The 19,797-nt window shown below is 48.8% G+C and overlaps 1 protein-coding gene across 1 annotated transcript in view; it reads right to left on the bottom strand.

Moving 5' to 3' along the window:
- The window catches only part of LOC146830237 (E3 ubiquitin-protein ligase TRIM7-like), a 178,516-nt gene that overhangs the window by 66,524 nt on the left and 92,195 nt on the right, over positions 1-19,797 (bottom strand). The window contains exons 4-5 of the mRNA XM_085604443.1: positions 10,361-10,383; positions 4,751-4,869 (exon numbers count right to left, since the gene is read on the bottom strand). Coding sequence (XP_085460569.1) covers positions 4,751-4,869; positions 10,361-10,383 — 142 coding nt within the window. The remainder of the gene's footprint in view (positions 1-4,750; positions 4,870-10,360; positions 10,384-19,797) is intronic.

Here is a 19,797-nt window from a genome sequence, read left to right as displayed (position 1 = left end):
TTACAAAACGTAAGCAGCATGGTAAAAAGACCACATCCCTGGACGCAGAGCCGCAGTACACATTTTGTTTTCCAATCCACACATTGCAGTACCTCCAGGATTGGTGCACTAGTTGCAAGCCCAGGGAAAACAAAGACAAGAAAACAAAAATAGCGCTTCACAGTGGCGCTAATGTGTTTGGGTGTGAATAAAATCAATCTGGTCAGTTTGCTACCACTCTGTCTCACATTATTTAGTTATTTTTCATATTTTTAACCTTTTATTCCCGATGCTGCACTTTGGAATTAAAATGTCAGAAAAATACAACAAGTGTTTTTCTTTTTTGGATCCATTTCATAGGGGAGCAAATAAAACAAAGGAGAGTAAAGAGAGTGAGAACCCCGTCTTGAAGTCCCTGTTTTCAGTAAGAGAAGAACTGCTAGACAGAAAGAGAGGGAAGAAGGAAAGAGTGTGGGAGGGGGCAGCTGAAGCGGCAGAGCAGAAATGGACACTGTATTTTTCTTCTCTGGGCAAGAAGTAAAAAAATACAGAGTCCCTTTACTTCTCTGTCGCCTGTCCTTAAACGCCAGGAATGCCGAGCTTTATATATAGGCGATGGCGATTTCTTGCGTCCTGGGACGCAATTTCAAAATAAAAAATTATGGGAACGGAATCCTTGGAATTGAAGTAGGGGCACGCCGTGCCCTGCCGATCCCGCCCACTTCGACCACTGGTTCAGAGTGAAGGAAGATTGCACTTCTGCATGCCCTATACCTGTTCTGGGTGATTGAAACTTGCATCTTTGCATGTGCTATACTTGTTGTGAGTGAAGGTTGAACCTCTGCATGTGCTATACATGTTCTGGGTGATTGAAACTTGCATCTTTGCATGTGCTATACTTATTGTGAGTGAGTGAAGGTTGAACCTCTGCATGTGCTATACATGTTCTGGGTGATTGAAACTTGCATCTTTGCATGTGCTATACTTGTTGTGAGTGAGTGAAGGTTGAACCTCTGCATGTGCTATACATGTTCTTAGTGAGGGAAACTTGCACGTCTGCATGTGTTATACCTGTTCTGAGTGGATGAAGCTTGTACCTCTACATGTGGTATACCCGTTCTAAGTTAGTAAAATCTGCTAGTCTGCCTGTGCTATACCTGTCCTGAGAGAGTGAAGCTTGCACCTCTGCATGTGCTATACCTGTTCTGAGTGGATGAATCTTGCACTTCTGCAGGTCATGGACATGTTCTATGTGCTTTCACTTTTGTTGTGCAGGACCCGTTATGAGTGAGGGGGAATTCCCCGCTGCGTGCCCACGACACGTTCGGAGTAAAAGAAACTTACCTTCTACTCCATTGATGTGTCACTGAGTCAATGACGGTGATCATGTTTGTTCAGATCCCTTTGTGATCCCCTCAGTGCACTTCTGAACGAGTAGAGGTGGGCGAAAAACATGTCCCTCTGTGTGATTCTGATTAGATAACTGTGCTGTTGCCTCTGTCATTGAGTCAGTGATTTTGAGGCGGTTCAGGTCCCTCTCCATGCATGTGCGAACCCAGACACGCTTTCCAACTACAGACCCATCTCCCTCCTACCATACCCGGCAAAGGAAACTAATCAACTGTTGCCTCACCAACCACCTCAGCTACCACCTGCTCCTGGACGCCACGCAGTCTGGCTTCAGGTACAACCGCAGTACAGAAACATCGCTGCCAAAGCCAACAACCACACGATCCTTGTAAGAGGAGACCCGGCAACCCTCATTCTGCACACCTCTCTGCAGCATTCGACACAGTCTCACCCCATCCTCATCAGGTGCCTGCACGAATTTGGCATCCGATGCCCTGCTCTCCATTGCATCTGCTCCTCCTTAACAAATGGAACACAAGCTGCCAGCCTGGCACCGTACTCCTCGGAAGCCCCGCAAACTCACCTGTGAAGTTCCTCAAGATTCATTGCTTAGCCCAACCCTCTTACACGCATACGTGATCTCTCTTGCCAATGTCAGCCGCGCACATGGCATAAACATCCTCTCTTATGCCGATGACACACAACTCAACCCCCCCCCTCTCAGACAAGAGGCCCAATACAAGAAACAAGTTCACAGCCTGCATGACTGGTCGGTAACTGGATGAAGGCCTCCTGTCTCTAGCTCAACACCGACAACACAAAAGTAGTGATCTTTGGAAAGAGCACCGCACCATGGAACTTCATGTCGGCCAAACTCCGAGCCACACCCAGAACCTACGCGAGGAACCTCTAAATAATCAGTGACAGCAAACTGTACATGACCCCACAAGTCAAAGCAGTCACTGCATCCTGCTTCACACCCTGAAGATGCTGAGAAAGACCTTCAAATGGATTCCTAGCAACACTAGAACAACCATCATTCACGCCCTAGTCACCCACAAGCTGGACTATAACACTCTACACCGGGATCACCACAAAGCTCACTTGAACACTACAAACCATCCAGATCTCAGCAGCCAGACTCCTCTTCAAGCTCTCACACACAACTCACATCACACAACACTTCAGGGAACTACACTGGCTCCAGATACACAAATGCACTCATTTCAAACTCCTCACACACACACACACACAGGCAAGACACTACACAGCTTAGGCGTCACCCACCTCAACAGTCCGTCTCCTTCCACCAACTACCCAGAAAAAGTGGTGGTGGTAGGTAAACGCGTCTCTGTCTGATTCGGATTATGTCACTGTGGTGTTGCCTCCGTCATTGAGTCAGTGACTCTGAGAATATGAAGATCCCTCACTGTGCTCCTCAGTGTGCATCTGAGTGAGTGGCAGTGGGCAGAAACATGCCCCTTAGTGTGACTAAAGACGTGACACTGGGTCATTGCCTTCATCACTGAGTCCGTGACTTTGAGCATGTTCAGGACCCTCAGTTTGGCATCGGAGTGAATGGCTATGGGTTAACGGAGGGAATGACTCCAGATAGGCCACTGTGCCTTGGACTCCATTGAAGTGTCACTGAATCAATGACGGGAGCATGTTCACAGCCTCAGTGACCCTGGTTTCTGTGTCAGAGAGTAAAACCATCTGTCAAATGTGAAATGAGGCCTTCCTAAAATGGAGGGGGGGGGGCCTGCTTTATGAAATGGTGACTCCTCCAGCCAATCACTTGCAATGTGACTGACAACCCTCTAAATTCTAGATAACATTAAAGTTGTAACCTTTTCAAACACGACCAGTATCTTTTTTAACCTCGTATCTCATACGATACTGAAAGGATTTACACCAAACCAACAAAAGCGCACTTTGTGAGTAAGGTTCGAGAATCACACCAAGTTTGGAGTAAATCAGCTCAGTGGTTCGGGCAGTAGGCACAAGAAGAATTGAAATAAAGAGCTTGAATAGGAAAACACAACTTTTTAGACCCCCCCCCCCTAACTTTTCTTGTTCTCTCTTGCACGGATCTGCATGAAATGTGGCATGATGGACCCGAGCGGACGACGCAGACCAGCTGCCAAATATGGAGCAAATCCGTCCACAGAACAACAGGTAGCGCACTGCACTAGACCAAAAACCACTGCACAGCACACCGTATCAGTGTACATTAAACAGCACACTGTACTAGACAGCAAACACAGTACCAGGCTGTCCAAGATAACACACTGCACCAGACTGCATACCGTGCAAAACGCCCACTGTACTAGAAAGAGCATCAGACATCCCACTGCAGTAAACACTGCAATAGGGATTACACTGCAAACTATAGTACACGGAGTAAAAGTTCACACTATGCAGCCTCTCCCGTGAGAGGACTGCACTGCAGCGTATACAGGCCCCAGGATCAGACACACGTTAGTTTCATTGTGTCCAGGATCGAGCTCCCCCCTGAAGGGACCCCTTCAAATTGCCCCTCATTTCCGTTTACTCCTGTTCTGGATTTGGAAGGGGTCTTTTCACACATCTGTGTCCAGGGCATGCAGCATTCGCCGCTGAATGCCCTGGACACGTTCTGAGTAAAAGAAAGCACCCATCGCCCCCCAGATGCAGATGAGCCAACCCAAACAAGGCCTTCGAGCGGACGCCCAAACAAGGACTTAGAGCGGACGCCCACACAAGGCCTTAGAGCGGACGCCCAAACAAGGCCTTAGAGCGGACACCCAAACAAGGCCTTAGAGCGGACGCCCAAACAAGGCCTTAGAGCGGACGCCCAAACAAGGCCTTAGAGCGGACGCCCAAACAAGGCCTTAGAGCGGACGCCCAAACAAGGACTTAGAGCGGACGCCCACACAAGGCCTTAGAGCGGACGCCCAAACAAGGCCTTAGAGCGGACGCCCAAACAAGGACTTAGAGCGGACGCCCACACAAGGCCTTAGAGCGGACGCCCAAACAAGGCCTTAGAGCGGACGCCCAAACAAGGCCTTAGAGCGGACACCCAAACAAGGCCTTAGAGCGGACGCCCAAACAAGGCCTTAGAGCGGACGCCCAAACAAGGCCTTAGAGCGGACGCCCAAACAAGGCCTTAGAGCGGACGCCCAAACAAGGACTTAGAGCGGACGCCCACACAAGGCCTTAGAGCGGACGCCCAAACAAGGCCTTAGAGCGGACGCCCAAACAAGGACTTAGAGCGGACGCCCACACAAGGCCTTAGAGCGGACGCCCAAACAAGGCCTTAGAGCGGACGCCCAAACAAGGCCTTAGAGCGGACGCCCAAACAAGGCCTTAGAGTGGACGCCCAAACAAGGCCTTAGAGTGGACGCCCAAACATGATTACACTTAACTCAAGCCCACTCACCTTTATACTTCTTCATTTCCTCTTCCGGTTTCTGAATCTTCAATATTTCAATATTTGTTTCTGTTTCTTTTCTTTTCTTCATCTCCTGCTCTGGAGCCTGAATATTCATCTCCTTACACCTGGAAGGACACACACATCTTTGTAAGTGCCACAGAACACAAAGAGGCTGCAGGGTCTGGAAAGGAACAGCACACACCCCTGGTATTAGAAATAAAATACTGTAAGGAGTGCCGGCAGGAGAGCGCTTTGCTGTGTTACCACACACACAATAATGGCAGCTCTTTGGGTATTGAAAGTGTCACACACTAGCCCTGTCTATATCTCTCTCTCACACACACCTCTTACTGTTTCTCCCGCTCTCCTTCTCTTTCCAAAGCACTTGGGATCTCAATGGTACTTGTGGGTATGCCTTGTTAACACTAACACAGCCACAGACACACACACACACTTTGTTTGGCTATCTTTCTCCCGCTCCCTCTGTGACTTTAAGAGCAGAAACATAACTGTGAACAACCACTGTCAAGAAACACACACGCACACACCAACTCTTTCTCTCTATGCAATCGTCGCTCTGCTCCTCTGTAACTGAACAATCCCTGTCCCCCTATGTACAGATGCAGAGTCTCTATCTATATCTCCCTCTCTCTCGGTCTCTTCTTCTTTTATAGGATAATGCTCGCTTGGCTCCTGAGATGATATAGGTTACTATAGTGCCTGCTCTTTTGTTGGCTCTTGTAAGATGGCCCGTAGCTCCTGGCTTAGTATGAACATAAGCTGTCTAGGCTCCTGTGAGAGGACACATAGCTCCTAGTTTAGATGGGCATAAACCATTGAGTCTCCGAGGTACTGCCCCTTCGGGTCTCCGAGATCCTGCCCCTTGGAGTCTCCGAGATCCTGCCCCTTGGAGTCTCCGAAGTCCTGCCCCTTCGGGTCTCCGAGGTCCTGCCCCTTCGGGTCTCCGAGGTCCTGCCCCTTCGGGTCTCCGAGGTCCTGCCCCTTGGGGTCTCTGAGGTCCTGCACTTTGGGGTCTGAGGTCCTGCACCTTGGTGTCACTGAGGTCCTGCACTTCGGCCCCTGCTGCAAATTCTGTTTGTGGATATTAGATTTCAAGGCTGCTTCAAACACCTGCACAAGATGGATCCTCATCTTCTCTTCCTTGTTGTTGTGAACTGCTCCCAGGTGCTGTTCTCTAAAGTGTCAGAGGATTAGCCCCTCTCTTAGGACCCAAGCTGCTTTCAGATGATCCTAAACCACGTGCACTGGATATTCACTCCAGGGCAGCTCCAAAAGTGAAATGGACACACTCGCAAGCAGGTTATCTTCTCTACAATTCCTTCCTGTGTATCTTTCACTCTCCTCTTCTCCATCTCCCTCTGTATCACTCCCTTCTTCTTGTTCATCTGCCTTTATCTCTCTTTCTACCTTTCTCTTTTCAAGTCTCTCTTGCTGAATATGTTAGTCTCCATCTCTCCCCCTCTCTTCTCTGATATCAGAAGTGAGGGTTCTGGACACTTTCAGGGGTTTAAAGATTGATTTGTTCCTGACCCCTGAGGATGCTGACCCTTGAAGATGCTGACCCATGAAGACGCTGACCCCTGACGATGATGCTGACCCCTGACGATGATGCTGACCCCTGACGATGATGATGCGGACCCCCGAAGATGATGCGGACCCCCGAAGATGATGCGGACCCCCGAAGAGGATGCGGACCCCCGAAGATGCTGACTCCTAAGGATGCTGACCCCTGCGGACCCCTGAGGAGGACGCTGACCCCTGAGGATGACGCTGACCCCTGAGGATGACGCTGACCCCTGAGGAGGATGCTGACCCCTGAGGAGGATGCTGACCCCTGAGGAGGACGCTGACCCCTGAGGAGGATGCTGACCCCTGAGGAGGATGCTGACCCCTGAGGACGCTGACCCCTGAGGACGCTGACCCCTGAGGACGCTGACCCCTGAGGACGCGGTGCACTGAACAGAAGTCATCGAGCGTCGAAGAAAGGTTTCTTAGGACTAGGAGCAGACCTGAGGGACTGAGGTAGGTTTATGAGACTGAAGAAGTCCTTTGAGAATTTTAGTGTGGCAACTAAATAAAGTGTAATAATAAAAATAAGCAAAAATTGAAAATCTGTTCAGGGGAATCAATATACACATTAAAGGAAATAAATCTGAAACAATGAGCGGAATAGGGAATAACCTAAAACAGTGCACTTTTTTAGAGTGACCATTGGATTAATGTATAAATGACACCAACTCAGAGAGGTTCGATCCCCTTTCCGTGCTGAGTGTTCTGTCACATGCAGGACATCTAAAGTGAACTGCTACTTTCTCTAGCCCAGAGCAATGTCTTCAAGTGCCTTCCTTTACGTACATCTTTTGACACTGAATGATACTGATACAATAAATGCCCATTTAATCTTGTCTCTTTTTTCAACTGCTGCACTCCACACACTTCATTTTTAAAAACGTTGTTCTTTTCACGTTACATTTTGATAACTGCTCTAAAGCTTCTCCCTTGGGAAGGCCATAGAGTTAATCACAAGTGGGTGAAACATGTTGGCAAAGCCTTCTGAACATACAGCCTCAGAGTGGAATGGAGAAGTATGTATAAACCTATGAATGTGAATTATTAAGCCTGAATATCAAATGTGTTTCATTAACATAACTCAACAACTCTATAACTTTGTCTCAGTTTGAAGAACTGAAGTAAAATTCTCTCCTCTATATCTGCCATTGTCTTGCATTAGATGCATTCATATAGCTACTAATTCCCAAGAATACTTCTGCAAGTTGTGCCCACTTCCATCTTTATTGCTAAATTAACACTGGGTTCTTGGGCCATGTCCACTCCTTGAACTGGGGCAACACCGGGGCTGTAACCTCTGCAGCCCTCGGGTACTGAAGGATGAGGCGGGTTTAGGAGAGGATGTGGGTTTCAGAGAATTCCAATGATGTCCCTAAGCATTTGATGGGCGTTTGAGGATTGGCAAAGGGGTGGTAGGGGCAGCAGTTCCTAACGTTTAGAATACTCATAGTTTTTTAAAACGTGAGGTAATTTCTGTTGAAAAAGAGGTTTTTTGTGAAAACAGTTTCCTGGTCTCATGTGTGTTAGACCTGGCACCTTGGCGTGAGTCTCCCTTCCACTTTTTGTCGCTGTGCCTCATGTGTTTTGCTGGTGTTAGCTGCTCAGAGCACTGTGCCACTGCCAACCAGTGCCACAGTGCAAGTGCTCCCTATTTAAAATGTATATGTTGTTTGGATTCCATGATTGGCTTATTTGGTTTACTGTCAGACCCCAGTAAAGTGCACAAGGAGTGCCCAGGGCTTGTAAATACAAATGCTGCTGGTGGGCTTGCAGCACTGGTTGTGCCACCCACAGAAGCGGCCTGGTAAAATGATTCTAAGGTCTGCCATTGCAGAACCTGCGTGCAGTCTGGTACTGTCATGCTGACTGGGCAAGTGCACCCACTTCCCAGTCCCTAAACCTTCCCTTAACTTCTTGTTAGTCACCCCTATCGTAGGCCCAAGGGCAGGGTGCATTGTAAGCATAAGGTAGGACAAGCCCTGATGTGTGTGGCATGTCCTAATAGTGAATTACAGCCATTTTCGTTTTTAACTATTGCAGGGCTACCTGTTCCCATAGGCCAGAATGGGCTGTTAGAATTGTTACATCCTATGATCCTAACAAACCCAGGGAACATGGTAGAAAATCGAGTTTAGTATGAACTCAGAATAATAAAATACATCTTTTAGTAAAGTTTATTTTAATATTCTGTGTTTGCAAATACCACTTTTAGAAAGTTGGTATTTGCTTGCCTAACCATTTCAGCCCGCCTCTGCTATGATGTGTATCTGCCTGTCTGGTTTGTGTGAGTGACAGGGCTGGGGAAACCCAGAGGGGCAGGGCTAGGTAGCCTGGTGGTGAATAGAGAGATTGACATCCAGATGGGTGGGAGGAGTGCACCTGGTCTCTGAATAGGGCTGTGCTCTGCCACCACAATGCTGGCTCCACCTCCTGTGGAGCGGCTGATGGCTCTGCCCTGCACCCTGAATAGAAGGGCAGAGTCATGTCAACAAAGTGCTCAAGAACTGGTTTGGACTGGGCAAATGCCCCTCTACCCCAGAGGAACAGAGGAATTAGGGGTATAAGTATTGGGACCCTGCTCCCAAGAAATTAGATCCTGCTTGACAAGAAGAACCTCTGCAGGAACCGGGAAATCTGCAAGGTCCCTGACCTGGGGGATTGGCCTGCAGTGGTTGCCTTGCTGCTGAAAGGAGAGGAAAAAGACTACAAAGACTTTATTTCAACTTGTGCTTAAAAGATCTCCAAGGGCTCGTGCTGAGCTTGCCCCCTGTACGAAGTCCCAGGACCAGTGAACTTCACCCCCCAGCTCCCCAGAGTCTTTTGGAAGTGCCTGCTGCTGTTGTTGGGCCTTCTGAGGGACTGCGTGTCGCTAGGAGCTGGAAGCGCGACTCAGGAAGGAGAAGCGTGCCGCCGTCCGAGCTGTTGTCGTCGCATCTCGCAAAGGGTGTCGCCGCTGCAGCATCGCATCGAGCGGAAGCGTCTCGCATCATTCCGGAAGTGTCCCGCAACGCCGAAGAAGCGTGTCGCCATCGCAGCCATCGTAGCTGACGCATTGCACCGCATCAAGAGAAGAGTCTCGCATCGAGGAAGAAGCGTGTCGCCATCGCAGCCATCGTAGTTGTCGCATTGCACCGCATCAAGAAAAGCGCCTCGCATCCACGGAGAAGCGTGCCGCCGTCGGAGCTGATGTCGTCGCATCGCGTAAAGGGGTGACGCCGCTACAGCATCGCATCGAGTCTTCTTGCAACATCGGAGAAGCGTAACGCATCTGGAAGATCTTCACGTCTTTATTTCTTTGCACCAAAAACTTAATCGCATCAGCATCGTTGCAACACTTTCGTTGCCCTGCGTGTCGCATCTAAGGTACATTGACTTAAAGTGTCGCATTTAAGAACTTAAGAGAACTAAGCAAACTTCTACCATCTAAAGTAACAGTATTGTGTATTTTTGTCGTCTAATGGTCTTGTGGTAACTCTATATAAAGAATCCTTATTTTTGATATAAAAACCTGTGTGGTGTCCATTTGTAGTGTTGTCACTTGGTTACTGTATGTGTTCACAAATGTTTAACCTATAACGCTCCGAGATAAGCCTTGTCTGCTCGCGCCAGGCTACCTAAAGGGTGAGCAGGGGTTATTTTAGAAGTGTAACCCCTTACCCTGACTAGAGGAAAGGCTCCCTGCTTGTCACAAGTACCTACCTGTGCCAACCAGAGAACCCGGATTCTAACAATGTGGTATTTTCATATGATTAGGAGTTTACTAAAGTTTCAAGGTGGTAGTCTGAGAACTCAACTATAATTTCCTAGAATGAAAAGGACTGTGGGTGTTTTGAGAACAAGCCAGGGGGCCTCAACACTATTTGTAAGGTAGGAAAGTAGTTATGAGGTGATCTACATATAATAATTGTATGAGGTGGTATTGCTCTGGCAGCAGAGTGGATCTGTGTGAGCTCAGTACTGACATTTCCACTCTGCAGCCAGACCTGCTCCTTACACACTGAGAGGAGGACAATAAACCACACTTACCTGTCCAGGGTGCTTCTAACATCCTGCAAAACAAAAGAAGGACATCAGTTTCAATGACAGATTTTAAAAATCAGGAAGCAGTTTAAGTGTAATATAACTTGGAATATTAAAATTCAGTTAAACACATACAAGTGTCTCATGCAAGGAGACACTGGGGTGCCGACCTCACACCTCAACACATACAGCCTGTGGTATTCTGAATGGGTCACATGACACTGTGATGCTCTGATGAACCACTAGGGTCTGTGATGTGACAGAGATACAGAACAGCCTTGCGCATTCTGAATGAGTCCCCTCCCTCCTTTTGTTTCATTTTCCCCCACTAACGCGCCTACGGCTTTACTGCTTAAGGACGTTGAGCACAGGTGTCTCTCACGGATTGGCTGGAAGCCGACAATGGAGGGAGGGGGCGAGGAGCCCATTTCATGGTTTTGGTGGCGGGTCTGATGCTGAGGTGATTTTATGTCAGGACCGGAGGCTTCTGATTATGCTGTCTCCATTTCTTTACTGAACTCAGCAGCCAATGAAAATGAAACTACACAAGTAAAAAACATCGTATCCCATGATGCTTTGAACCACACCTCCACATAACAGCCAATGGCAACATATCAAAGTATACAAAGCAGAGAGGCACTTTCTTGGCCTCCTCTTTCTTTGCTGCTCCGCAGTCAAGATAAGTGCCTCTCTACTTTGTATACTTCATTTCAACCCTTAAAGTTATTGAGCTTTTGCTGATCTATTATTTTTCCATTGCCGATGTATCTAAGGTGCTATTGCTGTTTGTTTTTGCCCATGCGCTATGCCTATCGGTCTGTCTAGCCGCGCGCCGTAGTGTCAGGTGCGATTAGCGCTTACCGGAGATTGCCTTTTTCCCCTGCCAGCACGTGTTGCGCTGTAACTCTTTCTCCCGCATTGCCCCGCTTTAGTTCTCTCAGCGCCGCTGCCTTTCCCGATCGCAGTCCGCGTTCGGAGGGATTTGGCCCCCCCCTCGCAGGGAGCGAGACGCACGCAGAGGCCAGATCGGCTTCCTGCGTGTGCCTCAGGAGCGTGCGCTCGCGTATGCGCGCGCAGGTCCCTTAATTTAACTGCCGGACCGACGCCCTGCCCCGGGCTGAATAGGGGAGAGACGCAGCAAACATTCAGAGCAGAGTACGGGCCAATTAGGCAAAATTAAGGCAGCGCTTGTGGTTCTTTACCCTTACAAGAACAATAACCTTATCCTACAAGTCCTGGAGGACATAATTTTTGGAAGTTCTGCTCAGCCAGGCAGGTGGGAGTACTCCCTTCCCCATTAGTCCTGGGTTGATCAGGTTCCTTTTGTTGATACCCCTGTGGGGGTTTTTCAGTACTCTTTGGCTCCTTTTGCCCCGGCATTGCTCCCAACTGACACCCTAACTTGTGGAAGGTGGGGTTGATAATTTTTGCTTCCTACTGGGGATCTTGTGATTGAATAAGTGCTTATTCATCCAAAGCATGGAAGACTGCGATTTCTACCAGGAGGAGGTGGCTGCGTGTGAGGATCAGGGGGATGATGAATATTATTATGACGATTCCATGGAGGACATAATTGATAGGAAGTTGGACGCTAAACTAGATAAGGCACTCTCCTCCGCCTTATTGCCGATTGCTCAGAAATTAGATCGTCTGGTTGCCACGAGGCCTGCTCCCCCTGGCACTGGTCCGGTCCAGGTACCCCTCCGTTCCCCCGAGCCCCTCGGCATTCCCTGGCCGCATGCACACTCTTACTCTAAACTCTATAAGTCTAATGAACAGGCCCACGAGGGCACCCTGGCTCCCCCACCTATTCCTCCCTCTCCTACTCCCGTGCTGGACATCACTACTGGTCCCGACACTGACACAGACTCCTCTCTGGAGACCATGCCTCATAAATGCGTGAAGAAGCGCAAGCACTCTTCCTCTCCCGTCCAACCCTCCCCTTTCTTGTTTGATCCCTCTGATATTGTCCATCCTCGCTCCGCAGACTGGGTTCCACCCACGGCGGTGGCCGAATACATGCAGACTCACTTACGGAAGAGTTTTGATAAGGAGGTGAGGGCCTGCCTAAAATCGGAATGCCCACGTCCTGATTTACCCCATAAGGTTGCTATTACCCCTGACATGGATTCCTCTATACAAGAAGGATCCAAAGAAAGGGATCGATCGCGCCCTTCGGGCGTGTCAAGATAAGGTTCTTGACCTGGCTGGCCCCTTAACAAAAATTCTAGAGTTAGCCCTACAGGCGCAAGAGACAGGGGCGGCCATTCACCCCGAGGTTTTGGCTGGATGGGCGCAACGAGCAATTTGCATGCTGGGTAATGCCAACTGCGCCTTGGCCTCTGAGCGTCGCAAGTCGGTCCTCTTGAGGATTGATCCGCAATTGGTGGAATTGGCCACGGCGGAACCGGGGCCGCTAGCTGAGGGTCAGCTCTTTGGTGACAAGTTCGTAAAAGGACATTGCCAAATTTGTGAACACTTTTGCCTCACTCGACAAGTCACAATCCTCCTTAAAGAAGGTGTTTCATCAGGTCTCTGGTAGGGCCTGGCGTGGCAGAGGACGCTCGACCGGCTGCTACTCCAACCCCAGTCCTCAAAGAGGTTTCGCGCCCAGACGCAGGGGCTATACTCAAGAACCAGAGCAGGCTGGCTTCTACCCCTCCAGATCGCGTGGATACAGGGGCCGTTTCAACCGAGGTGTCAACCGAGGCTACAAAAACTTTGAGTCCCAGTCTTCTGGTAAGTCCTATGTGCCCTGCGATTCCCCTGGGGGGCAGGTTATTGCATTTCGTTGTAAATTGGGCTCATCTCACCACAGATGTTTGGATCTTGCAGACAGTGCAGGGCTATCAGATAGAGCTACTGCAGCCCCCATGTCAAATTATTCGTCCTCGACCTCTCCTTTTTCCCCTTCTCGAAAAGAATTTTATAGACTCCGAACTTCAAGAGCTTTTGCCCAAACAGGCTATTGCCGTAGGACCCTTCGTTCCCGGAGGGTTTTGCAGCAACGTCTTGGTGCAAAAGAAAGGAGGAGGTCAGAGACTTGTGTTGAACCTCAGAGATTTCAATCCCTTTGTTGTCTACAGGCACTTCAAGATGGAGGGCATCCATCTTCTACGAGATCTCCTGCTGGAAAAAGACTGGATGGTCCGGTTGGACTTGAAAGATGCCTACCTCACGGTACCAATTTGTCCCGCTCATCAGAAATTTCTCCAATTTCAATGGAAGGGACAATGGTACCGGTATCAGACCCTTCCCTTTGGCCTATCGTCAGCCCCGTGGGTTTTCACAAAACTCTTAAAACCGGTGGTTTCCCATCTTCGGGAAATGGGGGTGCGCATGATTATCTATCTCGACGACATGTTGCTCCTGGCTCAAGACCGGAACCTTCTGCTCACCCACTTGGAGTGGACGATGACCCTGTTACAGGATCTGGGGTTCGTCATCAACGCCAAGAAGTCAATGATGGTTCCGAACCAACAGATAGAATTCTTGGGTTTCAAAATAAATTCAGTCTCTGCCCAGCTTCTCCTCCCTCTCCCCAAGACCAGGTCTATCAAACGAGAAATCAAATCCACCTTGTCCAAACAGATGATTTCCTTGAGGGTATTGGCGAGGATCGTGGGCCTACTGGCCTCCTCCATTCAGACCATCTTCCCGGGCCCCCTACACTACCGAGCCCTTCAACGGCTCAAAATTCATTACATCCAGAAGAAGTTTCACTATGACCACCTCATTCCTTTATCTCCAGACGCTCGAGAGGAGCTTCTGTGGTGGCTGGAGCACATGTCAGCCTGGAACGGAAGGGCGATTTTCGGCGCATCTCCGGACGTAATTATCAAATCCGACGCCTGGGGCTGGGGCGCTCGATGTGGCGACTTTGCCACAGGCGGACGCTGGTCTGCCGACAAGTTAAGGTTGCACATCAACTGCCTCTAGTTGTTAGCGGGCTCGTTTGTGATTCGATCAATATCTCCCCTGAAGAGCAATTGTTGCATCCTCCTCCGGATGGACAATGTGTCGGCGGTGAGATATATTAATCGGTTAGGAGGGACGAGGTCCTGGATGTTGGTCAACATTGTGAAGGATTTTTGGCACTTCTGTCTGAACCACAAGATTACGGTCATAGCGGAATATCTCCTGGGCAAACTCAACCAGGTAGCGGATTGGAACTCCAGATTCTTGAGGAATTTCAGCGATTGGAAGCTTCACCCCACGCTGTTTGCGGAGATCATGAGTATGCGAGGCCCTTGCAGGATAGACCTTTCTGCCTCTCGCCTCAACGCTCAGATTCCCTTGTTCTTCAGTTGGAGACCGGACCCAATGGCTATGGGAACGGATGCGTTCCTGCAGCATTGGGGCCCACAGAGGAATTATGCCTTCCCTCCCTTTGCCTTGATCCCGAGAGTGGCTGCTTTTGTCCGCAGTCAGACAGCTTCAGTAGTGTTGGTGACACCCTTGAGGAAGACTCAGTCGTGGTTTCCCACACTATTGGAATTGTCTGTGGATCTTCCCTTTCAGCTCCCGACCTTCAAGACGATTCTCCAGGACCAAGTGGGAGCTTGCCACCTGTTAGTCCTGCAGAACCAACTACCTCTCATGGTGTGGACGCTCTCAGGAGACACAAGAGCATTGAAGGCCTTTCACAGGCAGCTGCCGGATTTATACAACAGGCTTGGGCTCCGTCCACCCGGAAACGATATTCAGCTTCCTGGAAGCGATGGGTGGGTTGGTGCCTTCAACGGCAGGTGGATCCCGTGGGATCAGATGTGACTGAGATTTTGAATTTCCTGTCGGAGTGTGCAGAATCAGGGCTGGCTTACAGGTCAGTTAATAACTTCAGATCAGCTACCTCGGCAGGTCATGACTATCGATGGTAAGCCGGTGGGGATGCACCCCCTGGTGTGTAAGCTACTTAAAGGGGTTAGAGTAGCCAATCCTCCTCGACCCAGGTATTCGACCTTATGGGACATTTCTAAGGTACTCTCTCTATTGGAGTCTTGGCCGGAAAATCCAGAACTTTCCTTAAAACAATTATCGGCCAAATTCACTATGCAGTTAGGTCTGATTTCCTGCCGCAGAGTCTCGGATGTTCGAGCTCTGGCGGGCAGAATGTTTTCTCCACAGGGCGTCTCTTTTATCATCACGAGGCGGACAAAGACAATGTCACGTTCGGTAGAGTATCCTGCTTTCCCTCACAATAATAAGTTATGGGTTTTGCATTGCCTGAAAACTTATGAGGAACGCACTCTTGCCCACAGGTCTGAGCCTTTGGGGCAGTTGTTAATTGCTATTCAAAAACCTTATAGGCCAGTATCAGCTGCCACCTTGGCCAGGTGGGTTAGGTGGGTGATGTCTGAAGCGGGCATTGATGTATATGGTGCTCATTCCACTAGAGGAGCTATGGCCTCTAAAGCGTATATGTTGGGCTCTCGGTTAGAGGATATCCTGAGAGCGGCTGATTGGTCTACGGATTCTATGTTCAAAATGTTTTATTACAAGCCTATATCACATGTTTCTTCTGTTGTTATTGACGAGCTTTGAACCAGCATAATCAGAAGCCTCCGGTTCTGACATAGAATACAAAATTTTCCAGCTATCGCGACAAGAATTTTAGATTCTATTAAGGACACGGAGGCGAGGATTATCCCACCCGTTGGGATAGTTGTATCAACTATCATGTTGTAGTATAGTGATATTCATAACAATTTATGGCCCACCCTAAGGAATCATGTTTGTGGGTTCCCTGTTTTCAAACTTGTTGTTACTTTCAGGAAATGACTAAGAAGAACTGAAGCAACGCTCAGGCTGGAGCTAGTTCTCCCCGGATGTGAGGATCTTGACCTCAGGACTGAGAATTGAATTTATCAAGAACTGGCGTATTACTCTGACTGGAGCTGGATCTCCCCTCATGAGAAGAGGTTGATCGCAGGATTGGGTGACTATATTCTCTGTTGAGAATTCTAAAGGAACTGTTTATCTCTCTGTTGAGAGTCGAACTGGTGTGATGTTCGTTCGGACTTATGGACTGGTTTCGCAAAGAAAGAGGAGGCCAAGAAAGTGTCTCTCTGCTTTGTATACTTTGATATGTTGTCATTGGCTGTTATGTGGAGGCGTGGTTCAAAGCCTCATGGGATATGATGTTTTTTACATGTGTAGTTTCATTTTCATTGGCTGCTGAGTTCAGTAAAGAAATGGAGACAGCATAATCAGAAGCCTCCGTGTCCTTAATAGAATCTAAAATTCTTGTCTCGATAGCTGGAAAATGTTGTACTCACTGGCTGGCGGGGGAGGCGCTCCCTCGATGCGGGGTGTGGGGGGGGAGGGGCTCCCTCGATTCCAAAGAAGGTGGCGGAGGGACACTTTGTGATTCTAAGTGAAAGGTGAGTCAAGCATGCGACACCTAGCGATTCTCCAATTGGATGATAAGATGTGAACGAAGAAGTAGTTTTAAGGGTCACATGTAACCGAGTCACAGCATGTGTGTGTGTTATGATGTCCCAGTAACTGAAACTGCCGAGGTCGCGAGGGACACCACGTAACAATAGAACGTTGTCACAGAAGCATTCTACAGAGGCGCGCGGCCTCAACGCAAGGGACATCATAACAGTGTGCAACGGCCCAGAGTGCATGCACTTGATGTAATCATACATCAGATTTAAAGTGTAACAGGCGAGATTTAACCCTCCTGTATTCAGAAGCATTAACTAAGAAGGCTGATCTGCTCGGACTATAAATTCAGAAGATTTTCCACAAAATTCTTTTAATGAACTACAGAGCTACGGACTCAGAGGAATGAGGAAACAACTTGGGTCAAGGATCATTAAGATAAAGGTGCACAAAGACTAATATTAGACTGGACATCAAAGAAAAACAAACATTGGCATAGCCAATAGGTCTCGCCTTTGGGACCTCGTAAGTGCTTAGCCAGAGCTATTGGCTTTGGCAATGTCTTGAAAGTATGTGGTAGAACAGCGTACTGTACTGAATAGTTTCAGTGGGCTTACTCACAGGAGGCCTGCAACTGAGCCCACTGAAAAACTGTGGCGCTTCTGTTGTCTGGTCTGATCACATCCATAGAGCAGTGAAGATAGCAGCTGGGACTCAGTCCTGGCAAGACGGTTATTCTTTTAGAGACAGAATATAACACAATGTTGGGGAGCGCTTTCTGTAAGGACCTTGTAAGAACTGGGGGTCTCTAGTTGGCAATGGCTTGCACCTTTGTCCAAATAGGGACCCTTGCTTCTGAGTCAGGATAAGGGGATTACACTCCTAGATAACCCCTGCTCACCCCCTTGGTAGCTTAGCACGAGCAGACAGGCTTATCTCAGAGGCAGTGTGTTAAGCATTTGTGAACACATATAGTAATACAGTGAAAACACTACAGATGGACACCACACAGGTTTTATCAAAATAAGTATGCTTTATATAGACTTAACACAAGACCACAAACGACAAAAATCCACAATACTGTACTTAAGATTGACTTAAAGATGGTAAAAGTTACTTAGTTCAAGTTGATGATAAATGCAACACAGTTCTCACAAAAGTACCTGGATGCGTAACGCAAAATAAACAGAAGGCTCGCAGAGGGAGATGCGTCAGTTCCGTGCTCCGGGGGAGATGATGCATCGCGCCTCAATGCTTGCGCAGAGTAGGGGATGCGTCGTGATCCTTACCGGTGCGGCGGTGATGCGTAGGTTCTTGGCCTGTGGCCCGGTTGCGATGCGCAAGACGGCGCCTCGATACGATGCAACAAACTTGGTGCGATGTGAGAAGATGGCACCCATGATGCGACGGCGAAGCGTTCACGCCCTGGCAGCCTTGCGACGACTCTGTACTTTGGAGCCGCGACAGGCCCTACGACACGCTTCTCCGGAAATGCGATGGCGACCCTCTCAATGGCGTCATGCTTCTCCAGTGATGCGACAGCCGACAGCTTCGACGAAGACACGTTTCCGGGGAGATGCGGCGGCACGCTTCTCCGGCGATGCGACTACTACAGCTGTGGCGGCAACACGCTTCTTCTCGTTGCGTCACGCTCCCAGCGGCACGCAGGCTTCTGCAGATAGAATTCCCAGCAAGGAAATTCAGAGGAGAGCTGGTGATGAAGTCTTTTGTCCCTGAGATTTCAGCAGGAGGCAAGCACAAGCTCAAGACCTTGGAGAAATATTCTGTAAGATGATGAGTCCTTTGAAAAGTTCCTTCTCCTTTCCTTGGCAATGAAGACACCACTGCAGGCCAACCCAGCAAACAGCAAACTGGCAGAGGGGCAGTCCAAACTCCTGCAGCTTCCTTGGTTCTTCTCCTTGGCAAAAGGTGTGTCTTGTTCCCAGAAGTGATCTAAAGTTCTTGGGTCTGGGTCCCAATATTTATACCCCAAAATCCTTTGTTCTCTGAAGGCAGTGAGGCCTCTGCCTAGTCCAAACCAATTCTTGAGCACTTTGTTTACAGGACTCCTTCTTTCCTTTCACAGTGGAGGGCAGAAATATCAGACGCCCCACAGGAGGTGGAGCCAGCATTGTGGAAGGAAAGCACAGCCTTGGAGCACTTTGTTGACATGATTCCTTCTCTTCTTTCACAGTGCAGGGCAGAAATATCAGACGCACCCCAGGAGGTGGAGCCAGCATTGTGGAGGGAAGGTCCAGCCCTATTCAGGTCCCAGGTGCAACTCCTCCCTCCCATCTAGATGCAGATCTCCCTATTCACCACTGGGTTGACTCATTCTGTCTCCTGGAATTCCCCAGCCCTGTCACTCAAACTCCAGACAGGGAATACACAACCTAGCAGAGTTAGGCTTTGGATAGTTAGACAAGAAAATACCTACTTTCTAAAAGTGGTATTTTCAAACACAGAATGTTAAAACCAACTTTACTAAAAGATGTATTTTATCATTCTGAGTTCAGGCATACTAAATTCGAATTTCTACCATGTTCCCCGAGTCAGTTAGGATTATAAAATGTAATAATTTAACTGCCCATTCTGGCCTAGGAGAACAGGTAGCCTTGCAATAGTGAAAAACGAAAATGGCTGTAATTCACTATTAGGACATGCCACACATACCAGGGCATGTCCTACCTTATACTTACAATGCACCCTGCCCTTGGGCCTACCATAGGGGTGTCTGATATGAAGAAAAGGGAAGGTTTAGGGACTGGCAAGTAGGTGCACTGGTCAAGTCGCCATGGCAGTACTAGACTGCACCTAGGCTTTGAAATGGCAGGCCTGAGACACACTTTACAAGCTGCTTCTGTGGGTGGCACAACCAGTGCTGAAAGCCCACCAGCAGCATTTGATTTACAAGCCCTAGGCACACATGGTGCACTGTACTAGGGTCTGACAAGTAAATCAAATAACCCAATCATGGAGTCACTAATCAATACATCAATTTAACATAGGGAGCACTTGCACTGTGACACTGAATAGCAGTGGCACAGTGCCCA

The sequence above is a fragment of the Triturus cristatus genome, chromosome 5_1, assembly GCF_964204655.1.
Source record: "Triturus cristatus chromosome 5_1, aTriCri1.1, whole genome shotgun sequence".
Taxonomy (NCBI): domain Eukaryota; kingdom Metazoa; phylum Chordata; class Amphibia; order Caudata; family Salamandridae; genus Triturus; species Triturus cristatus.
This window is presented reverse-complemented; position numbering and strand designations above follow the sequence as displayed.